This window comes from Chinchilla lanigera, unplaced genomic scaffold, assembly GCF_000276665.1.
Source record: "Chinchilla lanigera isolate Chin_1 unplaced genomic scaffold, ChiLan1.0 scaffold00052, whole genome shotgun sequence".
Classification (NCBI taxonomy): Eukaryota; Metazoa; Chordata; class Mammalia; order Rodentia; family Chinchillidae; genus Chinchilla; species Chinchilla lanigera.
Genome location: NW_004955453.1, coordinates 4,481,321 through 4,509,230, shown reverse-complemented (window position 1 = coordinate 4,509,230; position 27,910 = coordinate 4,481,321). Strand labels below are relative to the sequence as shown.

Below are 27,910 nucleotides of genomic sequence, written 5' to 3'. Positions count from 1 at the left end.
AGAGTTATTTCCTATTAATGAAAGAAAAACACAGTTGTGAAGGCCAATACTGTATAGTAATCTTATCCATGGGATTACCCTGTACAAAGACATTTAAACTGGGCATGGTAGTGCATGCCTCTAATCCTAGCACTTGAGAGGCTGAGGCGGGAGGATCGCTGTGAGTTTGAGACCCTGGGCTGCATGAGTTCAAGGCCAGCCTGGACTACACAGTGAGATCTTGTCTCAAAAAAAGGCACATAAAGTAAAATCTAATTCATACAGCCACTGGCAAAATAAAAGTAGTGGGCAACTTTAATATACTATAGATTGGAATAAATCAGGTAAAAAATATAAATTAGGACATATAATTACATAAAATTACATATAATTACAATATAATTACATACTATTAATATAATTTACTTAATGTTTTAGGATTTTTTTTAAGTTTTAGGGTTTGGTTTTAGACAAATAGATAATTCATTTCTTTTCATATATCCAAAAAATAGTTGCCAAATGAACAGTTACCAAAATGAATTTTTTACCAGCAAGAACAAAACCTCACATTAAAGAAAAAAAGGCAGAAATTATGTTGGCTTTATTCTCTGACCAGAGACACAAAAACCTAGCAAATAAAAAATATAGCTGGTTACTTAAAAATAAAATAAGAACTATGGAACAAAATTTATGATACTTAATCAAAAATCCTTTTCAGATTGGCTATTTTTTTTAATTTTTATTTTATTTATTTATTTATTTTTTATGAGAGAGGGTCTCACTATGCAGTTCAGGCTAGTTTTGAACTCACTTTGTATCCCAGGCTGGCCTCAAACTCACAAGGATCCTCCTGCCTCTGCCTCCCGAGTGCTGGGATTACAGGTGTGCACCACCACCCACGGTTTGGGCTGACTATTTTTAAAAATTCACTGGATGCAGCTGAAACTGTTCTGTGAGATAAATACAGCACTTTAACTGCTTTAATTTATTTTTGCAGGGTGGGGAGAATAAACCAATGAATTAAGCATTCCGCTTGAACATTTAGGACAGGGGAAAAAGGACAAAAATGTTTCAGGAGGCCAGACGTGGTGGTGCATGCCTGTAATCCCAGCACTCGGGAGCCTGAGGCAGGAGGACCACCGTGAGTTCAAATCCAGCCTTGGCTACACAGTGAGCTCAAGGCCAGCTTGAACTGCACAGTGAAACCCTGTCTCAAAAAGACCCAAAAAAAAAAAGTTTCAGGAAATCACAAAAAAATTATAAATATAAAATCAGAAATAAATGAGTTAGTTAAGAGGAAATAACAGAATCAATGAATTTAATAGGTGGTTCTTGGCCGGGCATGGTGGCACATGCCTGTAATCCCAACACTCGGGAGGCTGAGGCAGGAGTATCATTGTGTGTTCAAGGCCAGCCTGGGCTACAAAGTGAATTTAAGACTAGCCTGAACTACACGGTGAGACCCTGTCTCAAAAAGACCAAAAAAAAAACAAAACAAAACAAAAAAATAGGTGGTTCTTTGGGGACAGAAGCAGTACACAAAGCAATGCACACCTCTAACCATGTCCAAGAAAGAAGACGTAAATGACCACACGTAGAACGAAGAGGTTAAGCTTAGCTGGCAGGGGCCAAAAGGAGTAGAAACTGCCTCATGCCTGGTACCAACCCTCTCGTAGACTTTGATGTCATCAACGATTTGGGGACAGAATCCAACTCACCACAATTGATACAAGAGTTGACACAAGAAACTGAAGTCTTAATAGGCCAATAATCAAGAAAGACACTGAGAAGGTTAGCAAAAAATTACCATACTCTTTTTTTGTTTTGTACCAGGAATCAAACTCAGGACCTTGTATTTGCCAGGCAGATGCTGTGCCACTGAGCTACGTCCCCCAGCCTGGTTACTCTACTCTTAAAATAGCCTTCCTCTTCCTCCTCATCCTCTTCTGTCTCCTCTCTTCCCCCTTTTCCTCTCCCCTCCCCTTGACTTTCCCTCCCTTCTTTTTTCTTTTGGGGCTAGAATGAAACACAGCCCTAGGCACTTTTGAACCACTGTGCTGCACCCCTAGCCCCTCAATGCAAATTTTTAAGCAATAGATAATTCCCATATTGTATGAACTATTTCAGAACCTAAGATGATATTAATGACTGTCTACCACCAAACTTAGCTAACTAGCAAACATGACAGAGGAAAAACTATTGCTTAAATGCAATTGTGACTATATATATATATATATACACACACACATATATAGTTTATACATAGGCAAACTCCCAAATATATAGTTATATATACACATATGTATTATATATAGTTATACATATGTATAGATATATGTATAGTTATATACATGTGTATAGATATACATATATATAATCACTCTAATTAAAATATTACTAGATAGAATTCAGGACATTGAAATTATAAAACATCATTACTAAATCTGAGAAGTACAGAAATGTAAGATAATTTCAGTGCCAGGAAATCTGTTGATATTGTGAATCATATCACTAAAGCAAAGTGAAAAACCATCTGATTATATCAACCATACTTTTTCACAAAAGTTATTTAAATGAAAGAATAAAAAAAATACTTTTTTTACCAGGCGTGGTGGCCCACGTCTGTAATCCCAGTACTCTGGATGCTGAGGTAGGAGGATCGCTGTGAGTTCGAGGCCAGCCTGGGCTATAACATGAGTTTAAGCCCAAGCTGCACTACACAGACCCTGCCTCAAATAAAAGGCAAAAAAATCAAAAAAGAGAAAAATACTTTCTACACATGATAAAGGGTAGTCTGCTCACAGTGCAGCAACTTTGTATTCAATGGTAAAATAATAAAGACATTGACATTGTACTCAGAAGCCCCGAACAAGGCACCAAGACATTTAATAGAAATAAGAAGAAAGAAGGCATCCCCCCAAGAAAAATTAACAATATAAAAGGAAGGCAGAGCTGGTCCTGGTGGTGCATGTCTGTAATCCCAGCACTTGGGAGGCTGAGGCAGGAGGATCGTTGCCAGTTTGAGACCAAGCTGGGCTACAATGTGAGCTCAAGGCCAGCCTGAACTGCATAGGGAGACCCCATCTCAGAAAAAGAAAAAAAAAAAAAAAAAAAGGAAGGCTTAGTCAATAATTTTTTTTTTTTTTTTTGTCTTTTTTGAGACAGAGTCTCTCTGTGCAGTTCAGGCTGGCCTTGAGCTCACTTGGTAGCCCCAGCTTTAGTCAATAAATTATGCTGAGACTATCATTGAACAGTTCTGTGGTAAAAACTTAGATCCTCATCTCATACCACACAGTGACTGACATTCTAAATTCATTAAGGAATTACATTTCAAAAAACTCAAACAATAAAATAATACAATGAAAATTTAATAGAAAATCTGTTTATAAAACACACTGGAGGAAAAAGCTCTTTGCTAATTTAGAATGATCACATAGCAAAACAAGCCAGGCGTGGTAGTGCACACCTGTGATCCTAGCACTTGGGAGGCTGAGGCAGGAGGATCACCATAAATTCAAGGCCAGCCTAGGCTATGTAAGTGAGCTGAAGGCCAAACTGCACTGCGTAGGGAGACCATGTCACAAACAAACAAACAAACAAACAAATGCAAAAGAAACAGATTTGACTAAACAAAAATAGAAATTTTTTTTTGTTAAAAAATGAAACATCAAGAGCGGGCATGGTGGTGCACACCTGTAATCCCAGCACTCAGGAGGCTGAGACAGGAGGATTGTTGTGAGTTCAAGACCAGCCGGGGCTACAAAGTGAGCTCACGGCCAGTCTGAACTGCATAGTGAGACCCTGTCTCAAAAAGACAAAAAACAAAAACCAACAACAACAACAAAAAATCAAATAATACACTGGAAGAAGCAAAACACTTGCAAAATGTTAAATTATGCTCTTTCTCTACATAAGCAAACAGGCAAAGGACAAAGATAGTCCCCAGAAGAGGACTGAAAAAGAGATAAAAGCATTTACGCCTCAAACTTAGCAAAGAAGCGGGACCAGGCCCAGTGAAACAGTTACTGGTATGCAGATGCATGTAGGTGCCCATTATTAGAACAGGTCTGGGGTTCGGTCATTTAAAAAATCACCGGAAACACTGCATCAGCTTTCTATACAATAATTCTTAGACTTCACCTTCAGTAAAGTAAGCAAAAGAAAGGAAACCATACATAAAAATATGTTTACTTTGGTACTTTTTTTTCTAGCAACAAAAACTATGTAAATACTTTTTAAATACCAACAAGAGGTTGATCTCACCGGGGTTAATCTACTCAATGGAAAATTCTTCTGCGTTATGATTATGCTGACTAGGTTATGTAAAAAACCCCAAACTATAGCATTATACATTCAGAATGATTTTAACTATGATTGAAAAACCCACGCACAGAAGAAAAAAACCTAGAAAAAAATTTCCATATACCGAACAGTTTTGCATTCTAGCAGCGAGTTGGTAGGTGATTTTCACATCTGTTATCTTCTCCTCTCAATTTTTATATACTTTTCTAATGATATCATAAGACACATGAAGACAAAAACAGTTTGTTTCTTTAAAAATTATATCAAATGCTGGGAGAAAATAAGAATTGTTTTAGATTTTCCCTTAAATAGCAAAGAAACAAAGTGTGGCCGGGTGTGGGTTTGAGGTACAGCAAGGTGTGAAGTTTACACAAAATTCAATGAAATGTGTTGAGCTAACCGGCTGATGAGGCATAATCTTGCCGGGTCAAAAATGAACGCTTTGGCCGGGGATGGTGGCGCACACCTGTAATCCCAGCACTCAAGAGGCTGAAGCAGGAGGATCACCTTGAGTTCGAGGCCAGCCTGGACTACAGAGCGAGACCTTATCTCAAAAAGACAAACCAACCAACAAAAAGACATGAAATGACAGGCTGACAGTGAAGAGGAGGGGAAATATAAAGAAAAGTATCCAAACTATAACCTCCCAAAGTTTGGTGAGCAATCAGTAAAAATAAACAAATGTAGAAGTCCAAACTTCATTTTTCAAATGGGATATTTAGGTTAAATTAGCTTACCTACCTTCAAGGGACAAAAAGAAGAGAAAATTCATAATAGAAACTGAAAACGAAAATCGCAACATCTCAATATAGAAAGAGGAGCAACTCCATAGAGGTGTATACAAATGTTATTTTAAAATTTCACATTAATAAGCCTTATCAAAAGGGCACCTATTCTCTTAAAATCCAAGCATCTTTCGTCAGGATGAAAAACAGAGAAACAAAAACGGCAAAATGGTGACTAATCTGTGGTGTAGCGGGCATGTCTAGAAATGCAGGGGATCCAACAAGACAGAGTTTCGTAGGGAAAAGACTTGAGAAGTTTAGGGAGACTCTACCACAGTAGAAGTTAAGGAACATGAAGAAACAAGCCAAAAAAAAGTTTTAAGAGAACGTAAACTTGCAATTTGTGTTCCAGAGAGCACAGCGGAGCAGTACGTGGTGGGAACATGCCGAAATGCAAAAAGTGAACCACAATGGAAAGATAATTGCAGTGCTGCCCTCTTACAATATCATCGATCAGCTAGACAGGGAAAGTAGACATTCAGGCAGTGCAGCTAATAAGGAAAACATGCAGATCGAGTGGAGAGCGAGATCATTCCACAAGGGAATGTGCTTTGTAGAAGAGAAAGTCTTTCACAAAGTTGATCCCGTTTCAGGGGCCGACGTCGTCAAAGGCAAAGGCCATTTTCCACTCCGCGTTCTCAGACCACAGAGAAAACGGCTCTTTATCAGCCTAACTGCTCTGCTGCAGCTTCTTGATATTACTAATGCGCGGTGGGCATTTCTAGGCAATCTCTCCCACAGCCTCTTAAACAGCGCGTGAGTCACAGACCAAACCAGGAGGGAGCTGCTGAAATATTGGGAAGGAACAAATATCTGCGCCCCGAATCCGACGCAGCCACAGCTGAAATGAAAACGGGAATTTCTGGGCATTTTTTCCTGTAAACAAGAAAGTGAGGCAACCTAGGCTACCCCGAGAGAAGGTAGAAGAGGAACAGGGCGCTTGTGGGGCGCTGATTGCCCTGGGACCGTGGGCTGGCTGGCTGCAGGGGCTGCACGCTGCGAAGCCGGGGACCACGACACAGGAAGAGGCAGACAGCACAGGGGCGCTGCTGATCCGCAGACGGAAACCCACGCCCAAGACATGCTGCGTGGTCAGCTCGTGGTCAAGATATGCTCGTGGTCAGCGCTTCCACGAGCAGACCTGTGACTCTATCAGAAGACGTGGCCTTGCCACGTAGTGAGCTCCCTGTTGCCAGGGGGATACAAGCAGCGATGGAGACCTGTGTGTGCAGGATGTGGCAGAGGAAATTCACACAGGAGGTAGTGTCTTTCCCAGAGGATGCTTTTGTTAGTTTTTAACCCCGAAGTAAAATCTTCTTCAAATATATCACTGTTGCGTGCTTTTTCACCTTGGCTTTTGGTTTGGTTTTGTTTGTTTTTAAGACAGGCTCTCTCTATGCAGTTCAGGCTGGCCTTGAACTCACTATGTAGCCCAGGCTGGCCTTGAACTTGTGGTGATTCTCCTGCCTCAGCCTCCCAAGTGCTGGAATAATAGGCATGCACCACCATGCCCAGCGTGTGATTTTTCATGGGGAAGAGACCTGGAGTCCAAGCTTTGGTTCTCCCGCGGCTCCCTCGGGTGATCCCTGGGGTCCCATCTGCAGTCCTGGCCCATGGAGCCAGCCTCACCGCACTGACTCGTGCTACCAATCCTGTCATCTTTTGGACCGTGCAGGTGCAAGGCCCTGTGGCCCCTGTGCTCCGTGGTGCCCTAACCTCCCCAACCCACCAGCCCACCTGGCGTGGTTTCAAGGCACTGAAACCCAGCTGCGAGGCTCAGCACCAAGCCAGCCTTCCTTCCGCCCCATCCCTGGGCCTGGACCACAGAGAGAGCACACATCAGGGACATCTTCGGGATGCAGAGCCCCCATCGACTCGGGCGTCCGATCTGGGCCACCTGGGGATGGCAGCGCCCCCGCCCCACGGAAGAGAACAGCAGGTGCTGCATCAGGTATGCAGTTTGGGGGCCCTGGGACCTGCCCCAGCCCGAAGCCGCTCACCCGGTCTCCTGCCCTGAGTCCGCGCCCTTGCGTCGCAGCGCGGGGCTGCAGCTGGGTAGAGATACCTACCGGGCGGCCGTTATCTACACTGCCCCGGGATAACCCACCAGGCTGCGCCTGCGCGGGCCTCTGGGCCACGCTGCAAGGAGGCACAGGCTCAGAGGACGTGGGGACAGTCTCGCGGTGCTGACTGCAGGAGAATGGCAGGTCTGGACCTGGGTGAAGGGGCAGCTCGGGGACTCGCGCTACTGCTGGCTCCACGCCGAGTGCCCCGTGGAGGGGGCGGGCACGCTCCCGGGACGCTGTCGTTGCACCAGTTTTATGGACCAGCGTGGTGAAGGGTCTCCCCCCGCCCAACAGGCAGAGAGAGACCAGCTGCAACGCACACACTGGGCCTTCGTCAGCCCCGCCCACTCCCCCCCCACCCGGCAGCGCCCCCCAAAGCGTCCGCCTTTAAGGAACCCCCGTGCCCTCCTCGCTCCTGCCCGCCTGCTCCTCCTTCCGCGTGCATCTTCTCTCCAACACGCACGCCTCGATCCCCCCACGTCATCTGCCCAGTGTGGCCAAGTGGGGGCCCATAGGAGTCTGTACCGCAGGGCATGTCCCTGCTGTCCGGTGGCAACCCAGGACATGGACCTTTAACTCACACAGCCTCATGAAACGTGGTCCCTGGGAAAGTCCTACGGGAAGAAAGACTGAAGAAGGAGAGGAGGGCGGGCGGAGCAGGCCCAGCCCTCCGCGGAGCTGGGGGGCATCATCTCAGGCACCTTGTTACCCTGCACTTCAGTCCCCACCGTCGAGGGCAGCACAAAGCCCAGTCTAGAACGGGCCAGCAGACACGTCCTACTGTGCCCTCACTGTCAAAGATGAAGCTGGGATTTTCAGGGTTCTAACTCCTGCCGCGTCTTCCCTCCGGCCTCTCCAAGAGACCCTGCATTAAGGCTCAAGAAGTGCGTGGTGTGCACACCTATAATCGCAGCCCTTGGGAGGCTGAGGCAGGAGGATCGCCATGAGTTCAAGACCAGCCTGGGCTACACACTGAGTTCAAGAGCAGCCTGAACTGCATGGTGAGACCCTGTCTCAAAAAACAAAAACAACAACGAAAATGCAATCAGTAGATGACAGCAGACACAGCTGGGCAGGTGCTCACCAGGGGACAAGCAGCCCCCCTCATTTACTGAGTTCAAGAGCCCTGTGAGGAGGAAACCAATATCATACCATTCTCCACAGAGGTAAACTGAGACGAGGGACTTGACAGCTGTGAGTGGCTGGGCCTGAGCTCCCATGGGCGTCCCTGACACGCCACAGGCATCTTGCTCAGAGCCTGCAGGACGATCCCAGAGAGTGCTTGGTGATTTCTGACAAGATGCTGAGGGAGTGGGCAGGGCTGGGCAGGGCGCTGGCACGTAAGCCAGCCCACGGGGATAGTGCCAGGGCTGCCCACAGGAGCTCCCGCACTAACCTCACGCCGCAACTCTGATTCAGATCAGGAGGAAGCAGAGGGTTCGTAGAAAAATGTCACCACAGTCGGGGACAAACCGGGTCTGCCTGCTGCTGCTGCTGCTGCTGTCACGAAGCGTCCCTGGGGACTGCCACTGTCCTGTCACAGGGAGCAGCCCACTGGGCTGGGGCAGGCGGGACACAGCCCCACGGAGTCCCGCGGGCTCAGGGACATCTCCCAGGGTCTATCTAACAAGAGCAAGCTCAGATCAGAGCTCCCTGCCTCAGTTTCCCTAAATGGCCTCAAGGCTATTACCTGTGGACCGTCCAGTGCAGCTGAGGGAGCTGAGAGATGTCACTTCTCCTCCAGGGCTGGCCACCTGCCTGCTGGGGCAGAGCCACTTCCCCTCTGCGGCTCTGAACTTCCTCGGGGTGAAATGAGGGGGTGGGGCCAGAGGTTCCTAAGGGGCTCCAGCTCAGCCACAGCCTGTCCGGGTGTTTTGGGGGGACGCAGTGGGGGCCCCTGCCCTCTGGGTAGAACCAGCATGTGGGGTGTGGGCAGTACATTCCCAGGAAGAGGGCATGCACTCTACAGTCTTCTTGGAGGGTCTGTGCACCTGCCCAGCCAAAAGCCAAAAACATGTATGTTCGTGTATATGCATGTGTGTGTGTGTGTGTGTGTGTGTGTGTGTCTGTCTGTGTGTGGAGGCCTGGGAAGTCTTGGGAAGAGAAGGAAGACAAGGGCATACAAGCACAGCAAGCAGCTGAGAAGGGCCACCATGACATCTGTGTAGCCCTTCGGGAGTTTAGGGCGGGGAGCAGAAAGGAGCGGGGCTGGGAAGTCACCACAGCTGAGGGCCGGGCATGCCGGGCCCCTGCATGTGACTACGTGGATGGTTAGGACCCCAGGGTCTCCCATCTCGGGGGCTGAGAGTTCTGGTTGAGCTCAGCAGGGAACCCTTACAGATCGCAGGCAGTGAGGAAAGTCTGAGCTGAAACTCAGCCTGGTGGGTGCATTCCCATGCCCGGGAAGCTCTTGGAGGCCCCTCCAAGGCCCCTGGCATGGGCTGTTTTTTAGAAGTTGCATGTACTGTGACTTTCGAGTGTCTACAGAAATAGAAACTACCCGAGGTAGCCCTGGGTGATTCATCCAGCACGGTCCCCCTGTATAAGAAGCATCTTGTGCGTGGCTGTGGGGCACCGCCAGCCCTCCAGAGCTGCAGCTCCTGTTGTTCGGTGGAGAGCTTGACAAGATGGTGACAGCCATTCTGGCTCCCTGCCGCTGCTTCCAGTCCCACAGACTGGTGCGGTGGGTACCTCCAAGCCTTCTCCTGGCACTAGGACGTGGCGCTCATGCTGGCTGGGTCATGAAGACGGGGCACTGGACAGTCCTTCCCCAGACGAGGTCCCTGCATGTCCCCAGCCCAACCTATGCCAACAGCTGGCTGCCAGACAGGCAGGACAGCCAGGCCGACTGGGACAGCAGCATGGAGGAGGCTCACAGGGGCCCGGTGTCCACCTTGACACCAAGTCTTCGGTGTCAGGGCCCTGGGACGGGTCCCTGGCCAGTGTCACAGCTCAGCCCTCCTCCAAGAAGGCTTTACCAGCCACCTTCCTTATAAAAATGGGTATTTCTATGTCTTGTTGCTTGTTGTTTAAATATTTGACTATTTGCGCATGATTCAGAGAAGTACATCAAGACAGCTGGTACCCTGCCTCTGCCCCCGCTGCCCTAAATGCAGCTCCTTCCCCTGCTCCAGGGAGACGCTGAGGCCCAGGGTGACCAGGCAGGGAGCCGCCCGGGCCCCACCCATGGCTTGAGACTCTGCCCAGCTCCCCCCCGCTGTCCTCACCACAACGCCGGACAGTCATAAAGAAGAGTCTTCTCAGAAAATGCCCCTCTGCCTCCCGGAGCTGCCACGGGGTCCTGCTCTCTCTGTCACTATCCAGAACAAAAGAGAGGCTTTGGGAGCCAGGGCAGGTTCCTGCTGCCTTCCCCATGGGGACCCTTGGAGGGGACACCAGAACGTACCTCCAACGTCACCAGCAGGCAGCCTGGGAGAGCAGAGCCAGCTCCTTCGAGGGCGGAGACCAAGCCCTTCTGACTGAGCTTGCTGAAGAGGGCTTCACGACACCTGGGGACTCACCACATCCTCTCCTGAGCTGTCCACAGGCCTCCACGGCTCAAGGCCCAGCCCTCCTGGAGCAGCCCCTCCACAAAGGAGATGCCCGCTGGTCACTGCAGGGGCCAAGCCGGGCAGGAAAGGCGAGAGCAGAGGCTGGGGCAGGAGTGGGGCAGGGGCCCGCCAGTGTCTCCAGGGACACACACACACACACACACACACACTGTAGTGCAGGACATCGTGGGAAAGCTGTCGCATGAGAGAGAAACCCCCAACACCCTCCTCACTCTTGTGCCACTTGGAATCCATCGCGGTGCGGTGGGTCGGCTCAGGGCCCGGGGACCCGGCGGGTCCATGCTGAGGCAGGGCAGGCTGGGGCGTGGGCGACAGCCAAGACAGGAAGGGATCGGGGAAGGAAGTGGGCAACGGTGTCTGAGAGAAGGCCTCCTGGGTCAGCGAGGGAACCTGAGGCTCCCTGGGAGCAGGCTTGGGGTGGCCGCTCCCCTCGAAGAGGCTCTGCAAACCTAATTCCTCTGCTTGCCTAACTCCTCCGAGCTCACTTCCTCATCTGGAAATTGGGGTCACAAGTTCATCCATCAACAAAGGCCAGTTGGACCGGGCGTGGTGGCACACACCTGTAATCCCAGCACTCAGGAGGCTGAGGCAGGAGGATCGTTGTGAGTTCGAGGCCAACCTGGGCTACAAAGTGAGTTCAAGGCCAGCCTGAACTGCATAGCGAGACTCTGTCTCAAAAAAGACCAAAAAAAAAAAAAAAAACAAAAAACAAAGGCCAGTTGGTCACCTCCTTGGAAGCTGGCAGTGCCTACGGCAAACGTAGCCCCTGCCGCAGAGACACTGCGTCATCAGCAGGGTAAGGGGGCCCAGAGCACCCACCGAGTATCTGCCCGCTGGATCCCCGAGACAGTCCCCTCGTTGATACAGTGTGTGGCACCGTCTCCCCTAAAGGGTCTCTCGGCAAAGGCAAAGGAGCAACACGGATGACGGGCACCAGCCCCAACAGACAGGGAGGGCCGGGGACATGAGGAAGGGACGGCCGCTCAAGCAGATTTAGGTCACGTGGTGGCTGCTTGTCTCACCCGCCACTCCAAACCTCCAGGTTCCGTACACGTCCTTCCCCGAGATCCACCTTGGCATGGAGCCTGAATGGCTCCCATGGGTGCTCAGGCAGCTGGGAGCACAAAGTCCTAATCCTGCAGCCTTGGCCAAGTCCCAGGCCCCCCTCCTGCCCCCTAATTATCCACAAAGACATCTGGACCCTAATCGCCACCAGTACAGACCAAGACGCCCAGCCTCCTGGGAGGTGGGCACACGGGTGCTGGCACGCATCAAGGCCATGGACGCTGAGTGCCAAGGCAGGTTGGGGTGAAACATGCAGCAGCCTTCTAGGAGGCGGCGATCCCCTCCCCTGGGCCTCCCCTCCATTTCGCCCTGGATGCAACCAAGAGACCGAAGGAGGAAGTCCCAGCCGCTCAGCCGTCTGTGTGCTCCTGTCCTGATCTGCCCAGTCACTCAGAGCCTGGTGCTCTGCCTGCAGCCATCAGCCCGTGGCTCTGCACAGTCCCCACAGCCGGCAGCCCTGAGAGTGCGCGAGAGCTGGCTCTCCAAGCCGTGGCTGCCCTGGCACCAGAGGCCCGCGGCACAGGGAAAGGGGCCTTTCCCCGTAAAGATTCTTTTTTTTTTTTTTTTCAGTATCAGGAATCAGACTCACGACCTCGTGCTTGCCAGGCAGGCGCTGTGCCACTGAGCTAAATCCCCAGCCCCACCCAGTGAAGATTCTGGAAAAGACAGACAGCCAAGCTGCCCCTGCTGCTGGACTCAGGGTAGGAAAGAATCCGTGTTGTGTTAACAGGACTGCCGCTCGGAGAGACACGCACGGTGTCCTGAGGTTCCCGGCGCTCCATGCATGGAGCCCCTGAACTCCGCCGACACAGCTGGCTTTGCACCAGCCAGATTCCGATTCTCAGGGGTGCGGGGGAGTGGGGGCTCGTAGCCTGACTCTCCTGGGGCCGGGGTCCTCGGCTGAACCCTGCAGGGGACTTCCTGCTTATCCTCAGCCCCTCGCTCTCCTCCTGTGGGCCCCAGGGCTGGGGTGCAGGGGACCTGGGGTTTCTTCTCTCTGAGTTCTACCCCTGGCCTCCTTGTGGCTTCTGTCCAAGCCATCTCTGTCCACTTCTAACAGTATTTGAGGTCACAGCTTCTAAGTTACTCTTGTTAATTTCTTGGAGACATGGGGGGAGGTGAGCAGGGGGTGGACCTTTTTGAAACAGATATTTTCTCTTTACGTTTCCTGCTGCTTAAAGTGTACTATTTTCTTCCTTTGCACTTTGGCTGTTAATATACATGTATTTATTTGGTGCTAGGAATTAGAGCCAGGGCCTTGCATATGCTAGGCGAGCACTCTCCTACTGAGCTACATCCCAGCCTTAGATTTCTACTCAGTAATGAGGAGAGTTTTCTTCTCCCTGTCATCCCACCCAGCACCCTCCTGCTTAGGCGCATTGTTATCTTTGTTAGGCTTCATGGAAATTGTTAATTCCGGGCTGTTCTTTTGTTCCCGGAATGCCGGGGAACTAATAATGAGGACATCTTCAAGCCTCCACAGTTCGGGTAATTACGGTACTTCCTTCTTCCTGGAAGTCTTTGATTGCATTGATTGTTGTTTTAATCCTGGAGTGGAGGCTGAAGAGCCCCAGCTCTGCTTCCCAGTGTCATCCATCTCCTCCTGGTCACAGCCCACTCCCACCCTTGGCTACGCCTTCATCTCCACCCTGGTCAACCAGACTGTTCAAGGACATGCCACTCAGGAGGGTGACAACGATCTCCAGGGCTTGCACTGCGGTCCTAAGGATTAGTGGTCGAGGACTTTTCAAATAAAAGCGGCTCCTCCTTGGCGCCAGCTGGGAGGTGCACACTGTAACAGCTCCCGTTACAGAGGAGGAAACTGAGGTTCGGAGAACTCCAGGAATGTGCCCCGTTGCACACTCCACTCACAGCTCACAGGTGGGCCTTGGATCCCAGCTCGGTGGCAGGGTAGACTTGTATCTGTCTGCTTGCTGAGCACAAGCCTGACCTCGCCACTGAACCCTCACCACGCCCGACGAGGCGCAGGACCGAGAGCCCCCCCACTTATAGGTACAGAAGTAAACGGGGGCACCGAGGGGCTCAACACCCCAGGAGCTCCCTAAGAAGCTGAGCCCGAGGCTGATATGCACCCAAAGGCCTCAAGAAGCCATGGCAGAGACGTCTGCACGCCCAGGTCCACAGTTCCCAGCCGTGGATGTGGATGACGGGTCAGAAAACGCGGGCCACACACACAGCGGAAACCCACCCGGCCACGCGGAACAGCGAGGTCCTGGCATTGCAACAACGCAAGGACATCCCCGGCTAACCCACACGTCTGCCGCAAGGACCCCTCCGTATCCTTGCTTCAAGGTGCGGCCTCCTACCCTTGGCTCCTCCCGCCCGTTTGCCCCATCCGCCTCCTCCCCAGCACAGAGGAGCCCCTCGGCCCCAAAGCCCCCCCATTCTCACCCTCCCTCCTTGACACTGAGGGCCCCACCCTCCACACTGCCCGGGTCACCCCTCCCTCCTCTTCTCCCCGGGCCTCCGAGCTGGTGGGAAGCACGCAGGAACAAAGGCGGCATTCCAGACGGCGATCTGGGGCAGGGCCAGCCCTTTCCTGGAGCCCGGTCAGCCCAACCCCAGCAGGCACCACCGCTTGGGGACCCGCTCCCAGCTTCCTGATATCCTGCGTGTCTGCTCTCTGAAGCCGCCTGCATCCCGCCCACCCATGTGTTGACACGGGCTCCCCAGGGAAGCTGTGCCCCCCGGGTGTCACTGTCCCTGCGCAGGGCGGCCCCGGGCAGCGCAGGGAATGTTAGAAGTTGTCTCAAGACTGAAAATGGCTTCGTTTGAAGGTAGAAAACCACTCACGAACTGGCTGGATACTGCTCTACAATCTAAGGTAACTGGAAGTCTGACCGTCCCTATTACATAATTTCCACATTATGGAGCTTGTGCGAAAGGACATTAAATTCTGTTACATAACACCCATAAGGGTGTATGAAGGGGAAGCTATCACAGAAGGGAAAGTTTTCAGTGCTCATGAACATAATTGGATCTGTACTTCTAACCAAAAGGAACCTGGACATGAATATTTATAGGATGAGGCCTCTGGCCTACTCCCAGCGCCCGAATGAAGGAGATGTGAATGACAAGGGGCCCTAGGACTCTGCTGAGGTCCTGCTGTGCTGGTCCAGCCTTTCTTCCGCTGCCCTGAAGTCACCTGCTGGCCTCCCGGAGCCACAAAGCCTGGCCAGCTCCAGCCCAGGGCCTGCTGCCTCCGACAGCTGCTGCAGGACCTCCGGTTCGTGACGTCGCAAGGCCAGGTCCTAAGGGAACAGGACCAGGACCGTCAGGTTTCAGAGCCCCGGTCCCACTCTGACATGGGCAACCATGAAGCGGCAGCAGCAGATCTGCCTTCCTGGCCCCCTCCCTGCCTTCTGCACCCCGCCCCAACCCCCCACCTTGCCCCGCCCTCACTGGCTCCCATCCCCACTACAGCCTCCTCCGTCCCTCCTCCCTCCCCACCCCTCTCTGCTCTCCCTTCTCTGCCCTGAGCCCTGTCTGGCCCTGTCTGGCCTCTGCCCACCCCCGCAGACTGCTGGGCTGCTCTCCCTCCCTCCCGCCCCCTCCCAGGGCTTCCTGCCCACTGACCAGGGCCTGTGTCCCCCTGCCAGGGGCACCTAGACTCTGGGAACTCGGGAGTCAGGAGCCTGCTGGGTGCAGGCTGGTGGCAGGCAGCCACTGTGTGCCAGACAGGTGCCCAGGTTCCCCCGGCAGCCTCCTCCCCACACGAGCCCTCAGCCACCGGGGGTGGAAAGGAAACAGGAATCTCCATTTTGCCCCCTCTCTGGGCCCTTGGGTCTCCCAGGGCCACCACTGGAAGTCAGGAGCTGGGCTCTGGGGCCCCAGTGCCCCTGGCCTTGCAGCCCCATCCCTCCAACATAGCAGCACCCGCATCTGTACCCAGCTGCTCCCCCAAACTGGCCTCCCCAGGAGACAAAGGGGGCCTCCTTTGCACAGCAGAGAGAGGGGGAAGCCTCACCATGGGGCGCTGGGTGTGGAGATGGGGCCTGTGTTCCTTAGGGGAGCCCCTCCCGGCCCTGCCCTCCAGACCTCAGCCCCCAGAGTCCCCAGCTGGGTTTCTGAGGTCACATCTGCACCACCTCAAAGCTTCCTGCTGCCCCTGAGGTGTGGAGTCGGGCCCTGTCCTCCCACCTGGCCACCTCCCATCCTAGCCGCCCATACCGACCCGGGGTCCGGCCGCTGTCCCTGTGCACCTGACAGCCTTGGTGCTGACAGACGAGACGGCCTCCACGGGCTGCCGGCCGTGGTGTGCAGCTCCGTTTCTGGGGCCCTTACTGCCCTGGCTGTTTCTCTGCCTGAACCCTAAAACACAGAAGCCACCTGCCTCCCTCCTCCGTGACAGCGGGGGTGACTCCCAAGACAGCCCGGGGTCTGGAATCACAAATCCCCAGTGTACACAGGCTAACTTCTCCTCTCACCAGAACTATTGGGAAGAGCTCCAGTTCTACGTCAGTGGGTCCCCGGCCACTCTGAGCCACCACCCAGCCCCAGCTTTCCCTGACCCTTGGGGACATGAGTCCAGAGGCCGAATGTGAGGTGACCAGGGTGAGTGTGACACCACCAGTTCACATGAGCCCACCGCCATCTTAGAGAACACGGGTTTCGTTTTACTTGGGCCACGGAGGACACGTCAGCAGGTCACGCCACGTCACCAGGTTACAGAGGACATACCAGCAAGCCACAAGCCTGCTGTTTCTCTGACCCACCCCCTCCAGAGCCCGCCCCAAAGCGCTGTAAGAAGCCTCTTCACCTGTAGGAGACACCTCCTCTGTTCACACAAAGTCCGTCCCAGGTTTAGCGATGAACCTGCCTGGACTGCCGGGTTCGCATCCCTTCTTCCCCGCTCAGTAAGTCCACGCTGAAAGCCCCACCCTGCAGCTCTCGATAGCAGGGAAGAGGCAGACGCAGGCCCAGCCGGCCAGGGAAAAGCCAGCCTCGCGCAGCCCAGGGTGGGCGGCGAGATCCAGGCCCTCAGCCCTGGCCCCACCACGCGCCACTCTGAGGCCACGTCCCCGGGCAAGGGCAGCCTGCGCCCCGGGAGGCTCCGCATCAGGCCTCCTCCAGGGGGCCCCCACCTGCCCCCCGGGGTGAGGTCGGGGAGACCATTTGTGCAGGTCAGCCCAGGACTGAGGGGACTCCTGGGGGCACGTGGGACTCTCCCTGCTAAATCAGGACAGTCTCTGGCACGCATGGAGTTTGGGGACGGGCCCCATCTTCAGTCTAGGGTTCCCCTCCCTGACGCACCCCAAGGGGAAGGCATTGCCCTGTTGGGTCCCTGGCCTGGTCCGGGATCCCAACTCCCGGCTGACTGGGCCCAGATCTACCCTGGCTGCAGGATATACAAGGGGCCACCTTGCCACCACCTGGACAGACAAACACACTCAGGCCCCTTTGTGCCAGAGACATGCGTGTCCCTAGCATCCGGGGCAGAGGGCACTGCCCCCGCTCCCTCAGACGTGACTGCAGACCACAGTGCCACGGTCCGGCAAGGGAGAGCAGGTTTGGAGACCTCCGAGAAGATGCCCCATCGTACATCGGCACGGAGTGAGGCCGGGGGCCATCAATACAGGGACAGTGAAGCGAGCTTGTGGGTTTGCAGGAAACGACTTGTAGTGCGGGAAAGTAACCAAGGAGCAAAGCCGAGAAGAGCAGCAGTAAAGAGGTTGCCACCTTCAGGAGGGGGCCAGGGTGACCAAGGAGAGCAGCAGATACTAAGTGGATTTTAGCTGCCAGAAGTCAGCTGCCAGTTAGAGCAATCAGTCCTGGATGATCCCAGAGATAGGTCTGTGAAGGTCGTCATAACCCAGAAGCGAATTCCTGGAATCTCATTTGGTCATCTCGGCTCTCCAAAGGCTGATGAAGCTGTCAGGCTGGGAGCCAAGCAGAAAGCAATTAATATTCAGGACGCTGCTTCCTGCGCTTGTGTGAGAGGGGGTTGGTGGCGACTCTTTCAGTCTCAGCTGAGCCAGATTTCCTATGCCAGGTGTTGTTTCCCCACCTAGTCTTCTTTTTTCACTCCTAGTCTTATATCTTTATTAATAAATTTTAAAACATGTCTAGTTTCCTTGTATAAGATGGTCCTGATTTTAAATTTAGCTTTCTGGGTGAAAATATTCAAATGCATTCTGTGATCAAATTTAATCATTGTATTTTGTGTGCATGTGTGTGTGTGGAGTCTGGGTAAAAATGTCACCACTGAGAAATTGTCTTGTCCCACTTCATTCAAAAAGACCCTCTGTGACAAAGCCCTTGTCTCATTTAAAAGAACAAAACGCTAATGTGAATTTCTCTTCTTTTTTGGCTTTTTGTGTGTGTGTTTTTGAGACAGGGTCTCGTCTTGCAGTTCAGGCTGGACTTGAGCTCACTTTGTAGCCCAGGCTGGTCTCAAACTCGAAACCATCCTCCTGCCTCAGCCTCCCGAGTGCTGGGATTACAGGCATGTGCCACCGCATCTGGCAATGTGAATTTCTTGAATTCTGTCACATATGAAAATAGATGTAGTTGGGACCCCAACTAGAAGGGAGAAAATTCACTCAGTAGTGTAGCAGAATCTAAATCTTTTAAAATTTGGGTAGAATCGTTTCATATTAAGAATTGGAGTTTTTGTGAAATGTCACAGAAAAGATGCTGACGAGCGAGGACCCTCCTCAGCTGCCGATTGAGGAACTGAGCCGTGCAGGTGGGCTTTGTGTGGAGTCAGCCCGGTACTCCCAGAATATGTAAGAAGCACAAAGTTCTCTTTCTGCCATGAGATGACCACAAAAAAATTGTTAAGCAGCTGTGCATAACCCGGTCTCTTAGCTTGTTTTCCTGTGAAATGGTTTTAACAAATATTTTATAATGCTTTGAGGACTATTGCTATCTCCTAACAGCTTTTCACCTTTTGAAAGGATAGGAAAGAGAAGCTCAGCTGGGGCTGAGGAAGATAGATTCAGAGAATACATGAAGATTCCAGGTGTTCTTTTCTTTTCTTTTCTTTTTTGTCTTTTTTGAGACAGGGTCTCACTCTGCAATTCAGGCTGACCTTGAGCTCACTATGGAGCCCAGGCTGGTCTTGAACTCCCAATGATTCTCCTGCCTCGGGGCTGGGGATTTAGCTCAGCGGCAAAGCGCCTGCCTGGCAAGCGCAAGGTTGTGAGTTCAGTTCCCGGTACCAGAGAAAAACCAAAAAAAAAAAAAAAAAGATTCTCCTGCCTCAGCCTCCCAAGTGCTGGGATTACAGGCGTGCACCACCATGCCTGTAAGGTGTTCATTTAGAAAGTTCTGGAAAATATGAGATGCTCTCAGGCAGAGTGTGGTGGTGCACACCTGTAATCCCAGCACTTGGGAGGCTGAGGCAGGAGGGTCCTCACGAGTTTGAGACCAGCCTGAGCTACAAAGTGAGCTCAAGGCCAACCTGAACTGCATAGTGAGACCCTGTCTCAAAAAAGACAAATAAAGGGCCAGAGATATAGCTCAGTAGCACAGTGCCTGCCTGGCAAGTGCAAGCTCTTGAGTTCAATTTCTGGTCCAAAAGAAAAAAAAAAAGAGATGCTCTCGGGAGCCCCAAGAGGCTCAGAGTCCCCATCCAGGCTGGTGCTTTTCTTCCACTCCCCATGGGCATCTGAAGGATGCCATTTGGGGTGGGATAAAATGAAGCTCCCAGTCCAATAGTTTGTTCATGAAGGCTCCATCTCTTTGGGGTGCAGATAAACAACCCCAGGAGAGCCAGAACTTCCTTCAGAACCCTTTCAACATTGCCCCCAAGTGGCACTTCCAGAAGAGTCAGCTACAAGATGGCTTCTGCCTCCTCCCGTGGAGGTCACCTTGTCTACAGTAGCACAGAAGGCTTTACTACGAGCTTCACACTGTTATCCCAGGGAGAAGAGGGAGAAACCGGGGTGCAGCCCAGCGAAGGGTGCAAAGGGAAGAAGGAGGAGCTCTGCAGCTGGGAGAGGGGCGAATGTGCAAGGTGAGTAGGGCCACCTGCCCCGCCCCTGGCATGGGGGGCTGAGGATGCCAGTTATTCTAGGCAGAGAGCCAGTGCCAGTCTTCCCACACAGCAGCTCCTGGGCCACAGCGGTGAGGCACACCTGGAGTTGCACACAAGCCACATCCAGCAGGCTGAGGGCCATGGCGTCCCGCTAGGCTCTGGAAAGAGCAGCTGACAGCTCCCCCTGGAGCCTGCAATACTGGGGCCTGAAGAGGGGGTGCAAATGGCCTGGGGCAGACCCGGCCTCCAGGAGTGACTTCTCGCCTGGCTCTTTGGATCCTGCCTGGGCCATCGTAGGGGACAGCTGTGGGTGGGGCTCGTTGGTAGCAGGAGGAGGTTCTTACACTCTGCCTTCTCCCTCCTGGCACCCATCCTTGGCATCCACATTCAGAGCGCAAGGTTGGGGATTCCAGACCAATTCACCCCCTTCTGAATCATCAGCAAACTGGAGGCCACCTGTGGGCCTTGCCACGGCAGGGTGCCCGCCCTGCTCGGGTTGTGTTGAGCCACATGAACGGGCCTTGATGCCAGGAGTCGCCAGTCTGAGCACCTGACCCTGAACCCAGGTGGCATTGCCAGGTCCTGCCCGCTTCCCCTGGATTCCACGTGTGTTTCTGGCCACCTCTGCCATGGGAACTATGTGTGCCCCACCCCCTCCCTGCTGTCCCCTGGGACCTCCTAGTCCTCTGAGGCTCCCCCAAGCATGGCTGGCAGCCAGACCGTGGCTGGGGAAGCTCAGGGACAAATGTGGTCACAGTGTCCCCTCTGGCTCTGAGTCACACGCAGCTGACCCTCTCTTTCAGGGCTCAGTTGAATGTCACATCCCCAGGGGAGCCTCCCTGAACCCCAATCTGAGCCAGGGGGTTGTGCTATCAGTTCATAGCTCCATCTTTCTACAAAAGGTGTGATATTTATGCTGGGTGTAGTGGCACACACCAGCCCAGCCCTCAGGAGGCTGAGTCAGGAGGATCATGGTGACTTCAAAGCCAGCCTGGGCTCCACAGTGTGGCCCTGTCTCAGAAAACAAAACAAAACAATAAGTAGTGATATGTAAATATTTTAAACATGTTGATGATTTGTATGCTTTTTGATTCTCTAAATTATAAGCTCAAAAAAATAAACTATAAGCTCAAGGGATCATATCTTCTCTGCTTAATAATTACTGAGATGAGGAACTGGGGTGACCCACAGGTCTGCAGGCCAAGGACACGGGCGATCTGGGATCCAGCAAGCAGGCAGCCCGAGGCCTGGTGTGGCCTTTCCCCGAGTGTCAGAAGAGCCCCAGAGACCAACGTGAAAGAAGGTGCCACCCCTTGACCAGGCAGGGCAGGAGAGATGCCCAGTCCAGAGGGGTCATGCCAGCAGGCCACACTCCAGGGCCAGCAGCGCCCTGAGACTGCAGCAGATCAGGGGGGAATCTGCGACCTTCCGCCTCAGCCTGGTCTCACCGGTCCTAGGGAGTGTCACCAGGCCGCAGGGGGGCGTCAGAGCATGACTTCCAGCGCAGGCCTCCGAGTCCGGGGCACAGTGGCCGAGAGACAGTTCGGGGGCAGGCAGGACCCCAGACTACCTCTGAGGGGACCCAGACCTTGGCCTGCACCCCCAGCACCGCGCAGCCAGGAGAGCCCCGTCTCCTGGGCAGGCTGTTTGAGGGAGTGGGTGGGGAATGGCCCTGAGCCCACGCCCTGCCAGAGCGGACCAAAGAGGAAGTTGCTCCATTTTCCATGGCCTGCAGACCAATCCAAGGAGGCCCCTACCCAGTGACCAGGCCATACCCCCTGGTGGCTGAGGGCTCGTGTGGGGAGGGGGCTTCCTGGAGCACCTGGGCACCTGCCAGGCACACAGTGGCTGCCCACCACCGGCTGTCCCCTGTGCCCAGCGGGCTCCTGGCCCCTGAGCTCCCAAAGGTCCAGTGCCCCTGGCAGGGGGACACAGGCCCAGGTCAGTGGGGGGAAGGCCCGGGAGGGCGCGGGAGGGAGGGAGAGCAGCAGAGCAGTCTGCGGGGGCGGGCAGAGGCCAGACAGGGCCAGAGGGAGGTCAGGGCAGAGGAAGAGGGGAGAGCAGAGAGGGGTCTCGAGGGAGGCAGGGGCGGGCAGGCCCTGCAGGAGGAGGAGGGCTGTGGTGGGGATGGGAGCAACCGAGAGCAGGGCAGGGCGGGGTGCAGGAGGCAGGGAGGGGCCAGGAAGGCAGATCTGCTGCTGCTTCAGGGCTGCCCATGTCAGAGTGGGAGTGGGGCCGGGGCTCTGAAACCTGAGGCTGTCCTGATCCCATTCCCTTAGAGCTGGCCCTGGGACAGGGAGACGAAGCAGGCCCCAGCAGCCCTGTGCAGCCAGCCGTGCCGCGCCGGGCACTCCGTGGAAACTGAGGCCTGGTGGAGCTGTCGGCGCCCGAGCAGGGCCCAGAGCCGGCCAGGCCCCTCTGCAGCCCGAGTCAGCCGCGTCTGCCTGCCCTGAGGTTGCCAGCTGGTGCCCTCCCCCTGGGCGCAGGCTCTCTGGGGTTCATGCGGCCCAGCCAGTCCCTGAGCCCACAGGCCCCTACAATGAACAGGGGTGCCCATGCTTGTCTCTGGGGGGTAAGGGGGGACATGACCTGTCCCTGTAGGGCAGCAAGAGCCCAGGCAGCTAAGCACCTCCTGCTGGGGTGTGTCCTAGGAAGGGGTGGATGGGTGTGGGGGTACCTGAGGCCACCCCTGTTCTCTCTGGCCTGATCCTCAGAGAGAACACCCAGGCGAGACCCCCCTGCAAAGACGCCCTCCACCACGGGCACCCGCAGCGGCCCGCCTGCTGGGGCCCCAGGAAGGCCTGGGGAGCTGGTGGGACTCGCCACCAATGGGCAGAGAACGGGTCTGTGTGACCGGATGACTGCCTAGGGACTTCCGTGAGCCCAGTGACCTAGAAAACTACAGCAGCCCAGTCCCTTGAGCGGAGCCTGCACCTGCCTCCCCGGCCGGGGACTCGGACCCCAGGAAAACCCCAGAGTGTGGGGGTGACGGGGAGAGAGCAGCAGAGGGGGCTGCAGGGACAAGAGTTCCAGTAACCGAGGCTGGTTGGTTCCGAGGGAGACGTCCACGGCAGAGATGACTGTCACGCGGCACGAGAGGCAGCTGTCAGAGTGAGACTGAGAGGGCGCGTGAGGGCGCCCTGAGAGTGACTCGAACATGGCATCATCCGTCAGCCGGAGGCCCAGAGAGTGGCTTAGGAGCGGAAGGAGTATCACCGAGTGCTTGTCACACGTTTGCACAGAGCCTGCTCGCCAGGACTGTTCAGGGAGAGGCCACCTCCCGAACACCCCAGAGAAGCCCCGCTTTGGGTCCGCATGATGACCAAGATTTCCTCCTGCCGGTGACAGTCCCTGACCCAGGCCCCGCAGATGTAGCAAAGAATCAAACACCATTCCAACCACAGGCATCCCTGCCTGATGACAAACCAGAGACCACACAGCCTCCCCGTGTGTGCTTCTGCGAGCTGCCATCTTTCCTCCCAGCATCCTCTGTGGGCTCAGGCCTCGAGCAGGTTGCTCCTCTGTGACTACAGGTCCTGGTCAGAGCAGGCAGGACAGAAGGTGTAGAGGAGCACCGGAATTTGCTGTGTGTTAAGAATGTACACACCAGGCATGGTGGAGCACATCTGTAATCCCAGCACTTGGGAGGCTGAGGCAGGAGGATCCCTGGAGTTCGAGACCAGCCTAGGCTACAAAGTGAGCTCAAGGCCAGCCTGAACTGCATAGCGAGGCCCTGTCTCAAAAAAAAAAAAAATAAGAAGAAAGAACACTTTTGATACAAAGTGGGTGATCTGAATATGGATGATATTAAAGACTTTTTTATACTGCAAATTTATTTCAATTGCACAAAGGAAGTTAGCATGTAAGAAATTCAAATTAAAGAAAAGAAATTTAAATGAAACAGTTACCGTAAAATTAGAAGAGAACTGAAAAATCTACAAAGGAAGTGTACCTAAGGCCTGAGAACTCAACACTTGTTAGAGTTTCATCTTCAGCTTTGATTGACTTAACACTTGCAAAGTTTTTTTTTTTTTTGAGACAGGGTCTCACTGTGCAGTTCAAGCCGGCCTTGAGCTCACCTTGTAACCCAGGCTGGTCTCGAACTAGTGAGGATCCTCCTGCCTCAGTCTCCCAAGAGCTGGGATTACAGGCTTGTGCCATCACGCCAGGCTCAAGGTTTTTTTTAAAAATCTTTCTCTTCATTTTAACAAAGTTATTTTCTCTTTATGTTTGTCTCTTTTTTTGGTACCAGGAATCAAACTCAGGACCTTGTGCTTGCCGGGCAGACACTGTACCGCTGAGCTATATCCTCAGCCCTATGCTTGCAAAGTTTTTAAACAAGCTTTTAAATCTCCAGGACTATGCTGAAGGGATTTTGCATCGGCACGGAGACTTATACATCCAGTTTGTGGCTGACTGGCTGGCTGCTTGCAGAGTGTCTAGTGCAAAGTTGTCGCGCTCAGATCAGTGTGGGGACAGCAGGACCTTCCTGTAACTCGAAAGGATCCACAAAACCATACTCAGTGAAGACATCAGGTCCAGGAGCACAAAGCCATCACGATAATGCGATTCTGAGGAATGCGGTTGACTAGGAGAGTAATTCAAGTTCTGCTTCTTGTTTTCATTTGTGAAATCTCTAACAAGGACACGACTGCCAGTATGTGAGCCCCATGGCAAGTGTGCAGAGTAATTCACTCAAACTTCCGGGAAGGACAGCGCTGAGCCTTGCAAAATGCAAAAGACGGAAAACACAACGTGACTCAACAGGTTCTCTGTCACACAGATGCCGTGTCAACATTAGGCCAAAGCCCAAAACTTTTAGTACGTAAACTGGTTTCAGACTTTAGTCTTTTGTCTCACTTTGGATCACAGTACCCAGTACTCTACTTCCTATATACAATTCACCCAAGAAAATCTAGAGCAATTTCTGACCAGATTTATAGAGGACATAAATGTTTATATTAAAGTGTAGCTGGGAATGGTGGTGCACCCCTTGGGAGGCTGAGGCAGGACGATTGAAAGCTTGAGCCCAGTCTGGGCAAGTTAGAAAGAATCTCTCAAAATAAGAAATAAACCAGGTGTGATGGTACACCCCTGTAACCCCAGCACTCAGGAGGCTGAAGCAGAAGGATCTCTGTGAGTTTGAGGCTAACCTGGGCTACTTAGTGGGTCAAACCCATTCTACACTCCCTGTCCTTTCCCCAGTAAAACTGACCTTTGTTTTCAACTGCACTGAGTCCTGCTCACTCCTACCAGAGCCGGTTCTGAGCTGGGCAGACCCAGGGCGTGGTTTCCAGGGCTCCCCAGCCATCTCGGGCTCTTCCCTCCCAAAGTAAGCTGGCTCCACCCCAGCTCTGTCCCTCCCCAGCCTCTGCTGACAGCTGCTTAGCAAAGGCTCCTGGGAGCTGAATCTGCCCTTGCCCCTGGCCAGCCTTGCCCAATTCCCTGGGCCTCCAGTGGGCCCCACTCTTCACCCCGTACCATGCTGCCGGGGAAAGAAAAGAAACATTGTCCCGTTACCCGGATGCCACATACCAGACAGAACGGACTCCGGACTCCCCCGCTCCCTCCGGGTTTTGTGCCCGCGTCAGCCCTCTGAGGAATCGTCTGCTCTGTGATCTGCCCTTGTCTCTCAAAGCCGCTTATGCTTGTGTTCACTCCTTCCACGGAAGTCCAGAGCCTTTATGATATCCTTTAAAACCTGGTAATGTTCTCTTTTTTTATTGTTGTTTTTGTTTTGTTTTTGTGAGACAAGAATCTGGATATGTAGTTCAGGCTAGGCGCAAACTCACTATGTAGCCCAGCCTGGCCTCGAACTCACAGTGATTCCCCCTGCCTCAGCCTCCTGAGTGCTGGGATTACAGGCGTGCACCACCACGCCCAGCTCAACTCTCTTCTTATGAATGGTGCTCTCCAGAGTCCACACAACTTCAACATCACGGCAGATTAAATGCACACAGAAGAGGCCACCATCTTTAAACCAGGCAGCAAAAAGATTTGCAAAAATGAAAAATAGCTCCTCTCTTTTCATTCATTTTTTGGCTTGTGAAACTGTAATTATTATTCATAAAGTGTGTCCGTGTGAAGGTTTAGTTTCTAACATAGTAATACTGATATCATCTGCATGAAGAGGTCCTTAACCGTTTTGAATAGTACAAGGGGTTCCCAAGGTCACACAGTTTGAGAACCGCTTCCCTGGCCCGGAGGAGGGGACACAGGGTCTGCTGAGCAGGGCTCTGCACCGTCGCCCCTGGACAGGACGCAAAGCGCTGTGCTCGTTTTCCCTCTCCCTCTCTTTCCTGTATTTTCCTCCACTTTTCCCTCTCTTCCTCGCTGTTCTCTTGCTTTCCTTCCCCTCCCTGAACCTCAATTCTCAAAACAAAAGCCAGCAGAGAACAGAGCCTTCCCGTCTTCACATGAAATGCGATTTCTTCTCACGTCAGAGTGGAGGTTTAATGACATTTGAAATGGCCTTCTCATTATTACTAATCCCACTCAAAAATAAGTAATGTGCATATTTTTAAAACACATCTTCACATGTAATCAAAGAGCTGAGAGTGAAAATGAGATTTTGCTCTGCAGATCAGGCTGGCAGAGATTTACTAAATGCCAGGCAGGCCTTCCCCAGGGTTTCTAGAAGCCAGTCGGTGACACGGACCGAGTGCCTTGAAAACGCCGAGGCTTTGGCCCAGAGAAGCGAGAGGCTGAGTTTCTCCTGGTGTCAGTGGCAGCTGGGAGTCACTGGGGACCCCGAGAATCAAGAGCAAGAGGGGACGCCCCCCTCACTGAGCCCAGAGCAGTTTCTTCTGCGGACAGAGGGCTGCTGCCCTGGGGACAGACACCACCTGCTCAGAGGATCCTCCGCAGGACCTGGGCCAGCCCTGCAGCAGTGTCATAGCCTGGGGCCAGTGCTGCAGGCTTGCAGACATTTTGGAGGGTTCCCTCTGCGTGGCAAGGCTCTCTGGTCGCCTCCAGGTCTCTAGCAATGACGTCTGACTAACATGTACACCCTGGAGAAGCCAGCTGGAGCCGGGCCCTGCTAACCAGGCCGGCTTATCCAGAGCCCAGTCTCAGGCTGTCCTGTTCTGTGACAGAGACATGGTGCAGCCCTGCTGAGCTTTCTGCAAGTGCCCAGGGCTCAGCTGCTCCCCCCCAGCCCCTCTCCCCGCCACCTTCTGTTTTCCCCGGTGCCCCAGCAGCCCCTCTGCTATCTCAGTGCTTCCCAGGAGGGCCCAGCATGCTGTGAGTGTTTCTAAAGTCTGGGGACTGTAGAGAGATGGGATTTCACATCACAGAGACGCACACAGGATTGTCAGGCTTCCCCACAGCCAAAGTCACCCCGGCTCCCCTGTCCCTGAACATCCTCGGGGCTCCCGCTGGCACCTGCTACCCTCCTGCACCTTCTCGATCACATGCTTAGGGCCACGGACGCCTCTGAGCTGCAGCCCAGGCTCTTCTGGCCCTGCCGTCTGCCCCACCATGGCCCAAGAGTTTCCCTGTGTCCATGGTTACAGTGGTCATACTTTACCCATTACAACCTGGCCTTGAGGAATCGCAGTGATGCTGGCCCCTCATCCCTCTGGGGCACAATGGCTCAGAAAGAGTCTGCACCCCAGAAAAACTGCTCCTAGGAGGCCAGAGGTGCAAAGACATGGTTTTCTGCAGTAACCAGCAGCAACCAATGAGGTTTTGTGTGATCCTGGTAACTCCCTCAGGGGCTGGAGGTAGGTAGAACAATGCCCACCACCGCAGTGTGTCCTGGCCCTAATCCCTGGGGCCCTGAATGCTGATGGGGCCAGGCACAGTACTGCATGCCTGTAATCCCAACACTCTGGAGGCTGAGACAGGAGGATGGCCTCAAATTCAAGGCCATCTGGACTACACAGTGAATTTAAGGCCAGCCTGAATTACATAGACCCTGTCTAAAAAAAAAAAAAAAAAAAGAAAAGAAAAAGAAGAAAAAGAAAAGGAAAAGGAAAAGCTAAGAAAGAAAACACGTTAGGTGAAATAAGCCAGCCACTAAGACAGCCCTGTATACGCCACATACATGACCTCTGTGGAGTGGCCACATTTACAGAGGCAGACGTAGACAAGAGGGACTAAGAGGAAGAAGGAATGGTGAGCACTTGTTTGGTGATT

General features: G+C 53.2%; 1 protein-coding gene across 4 annotated transcripts in view; it reads right to left on the bottom strand.

Moving 5' to 3' along the window:
- Positions 1 to 27,910, bottom strand: part of Gpr55 (G protein-coupled receptor 55) — a 49,435-nt gene that overhangs the window by 10,806 nt on the left and 10,719 nt on the right. Inside the window, exon 1 of one of the 4 annotated variants that reach the window (XM_005395406.1) lies at positions 10,539 to 10,745. The exons of 1 other annotated variant lie outside the window; for it this stretch is intronic. Coding sequence is in view for 1 of the 3 variants with exons in the window: in XM_013519755.1 (XP_013375209.1) it covers positions 8,285 to 8,378 (94 nt within the window). In the remaining 2 variants the exon portion in view is untranslated. Of the gene's footprint in view, positions 1 to 8,284; positions 8,545 to 8,822; positions 9,192 to 10,538; positions 10,746 to 27,910 lie in introns of those variants that run through there. 2 more of the 4 variants (XM_005395407.1, XM_013519755.1) reach the window with 2 other exon arrangements.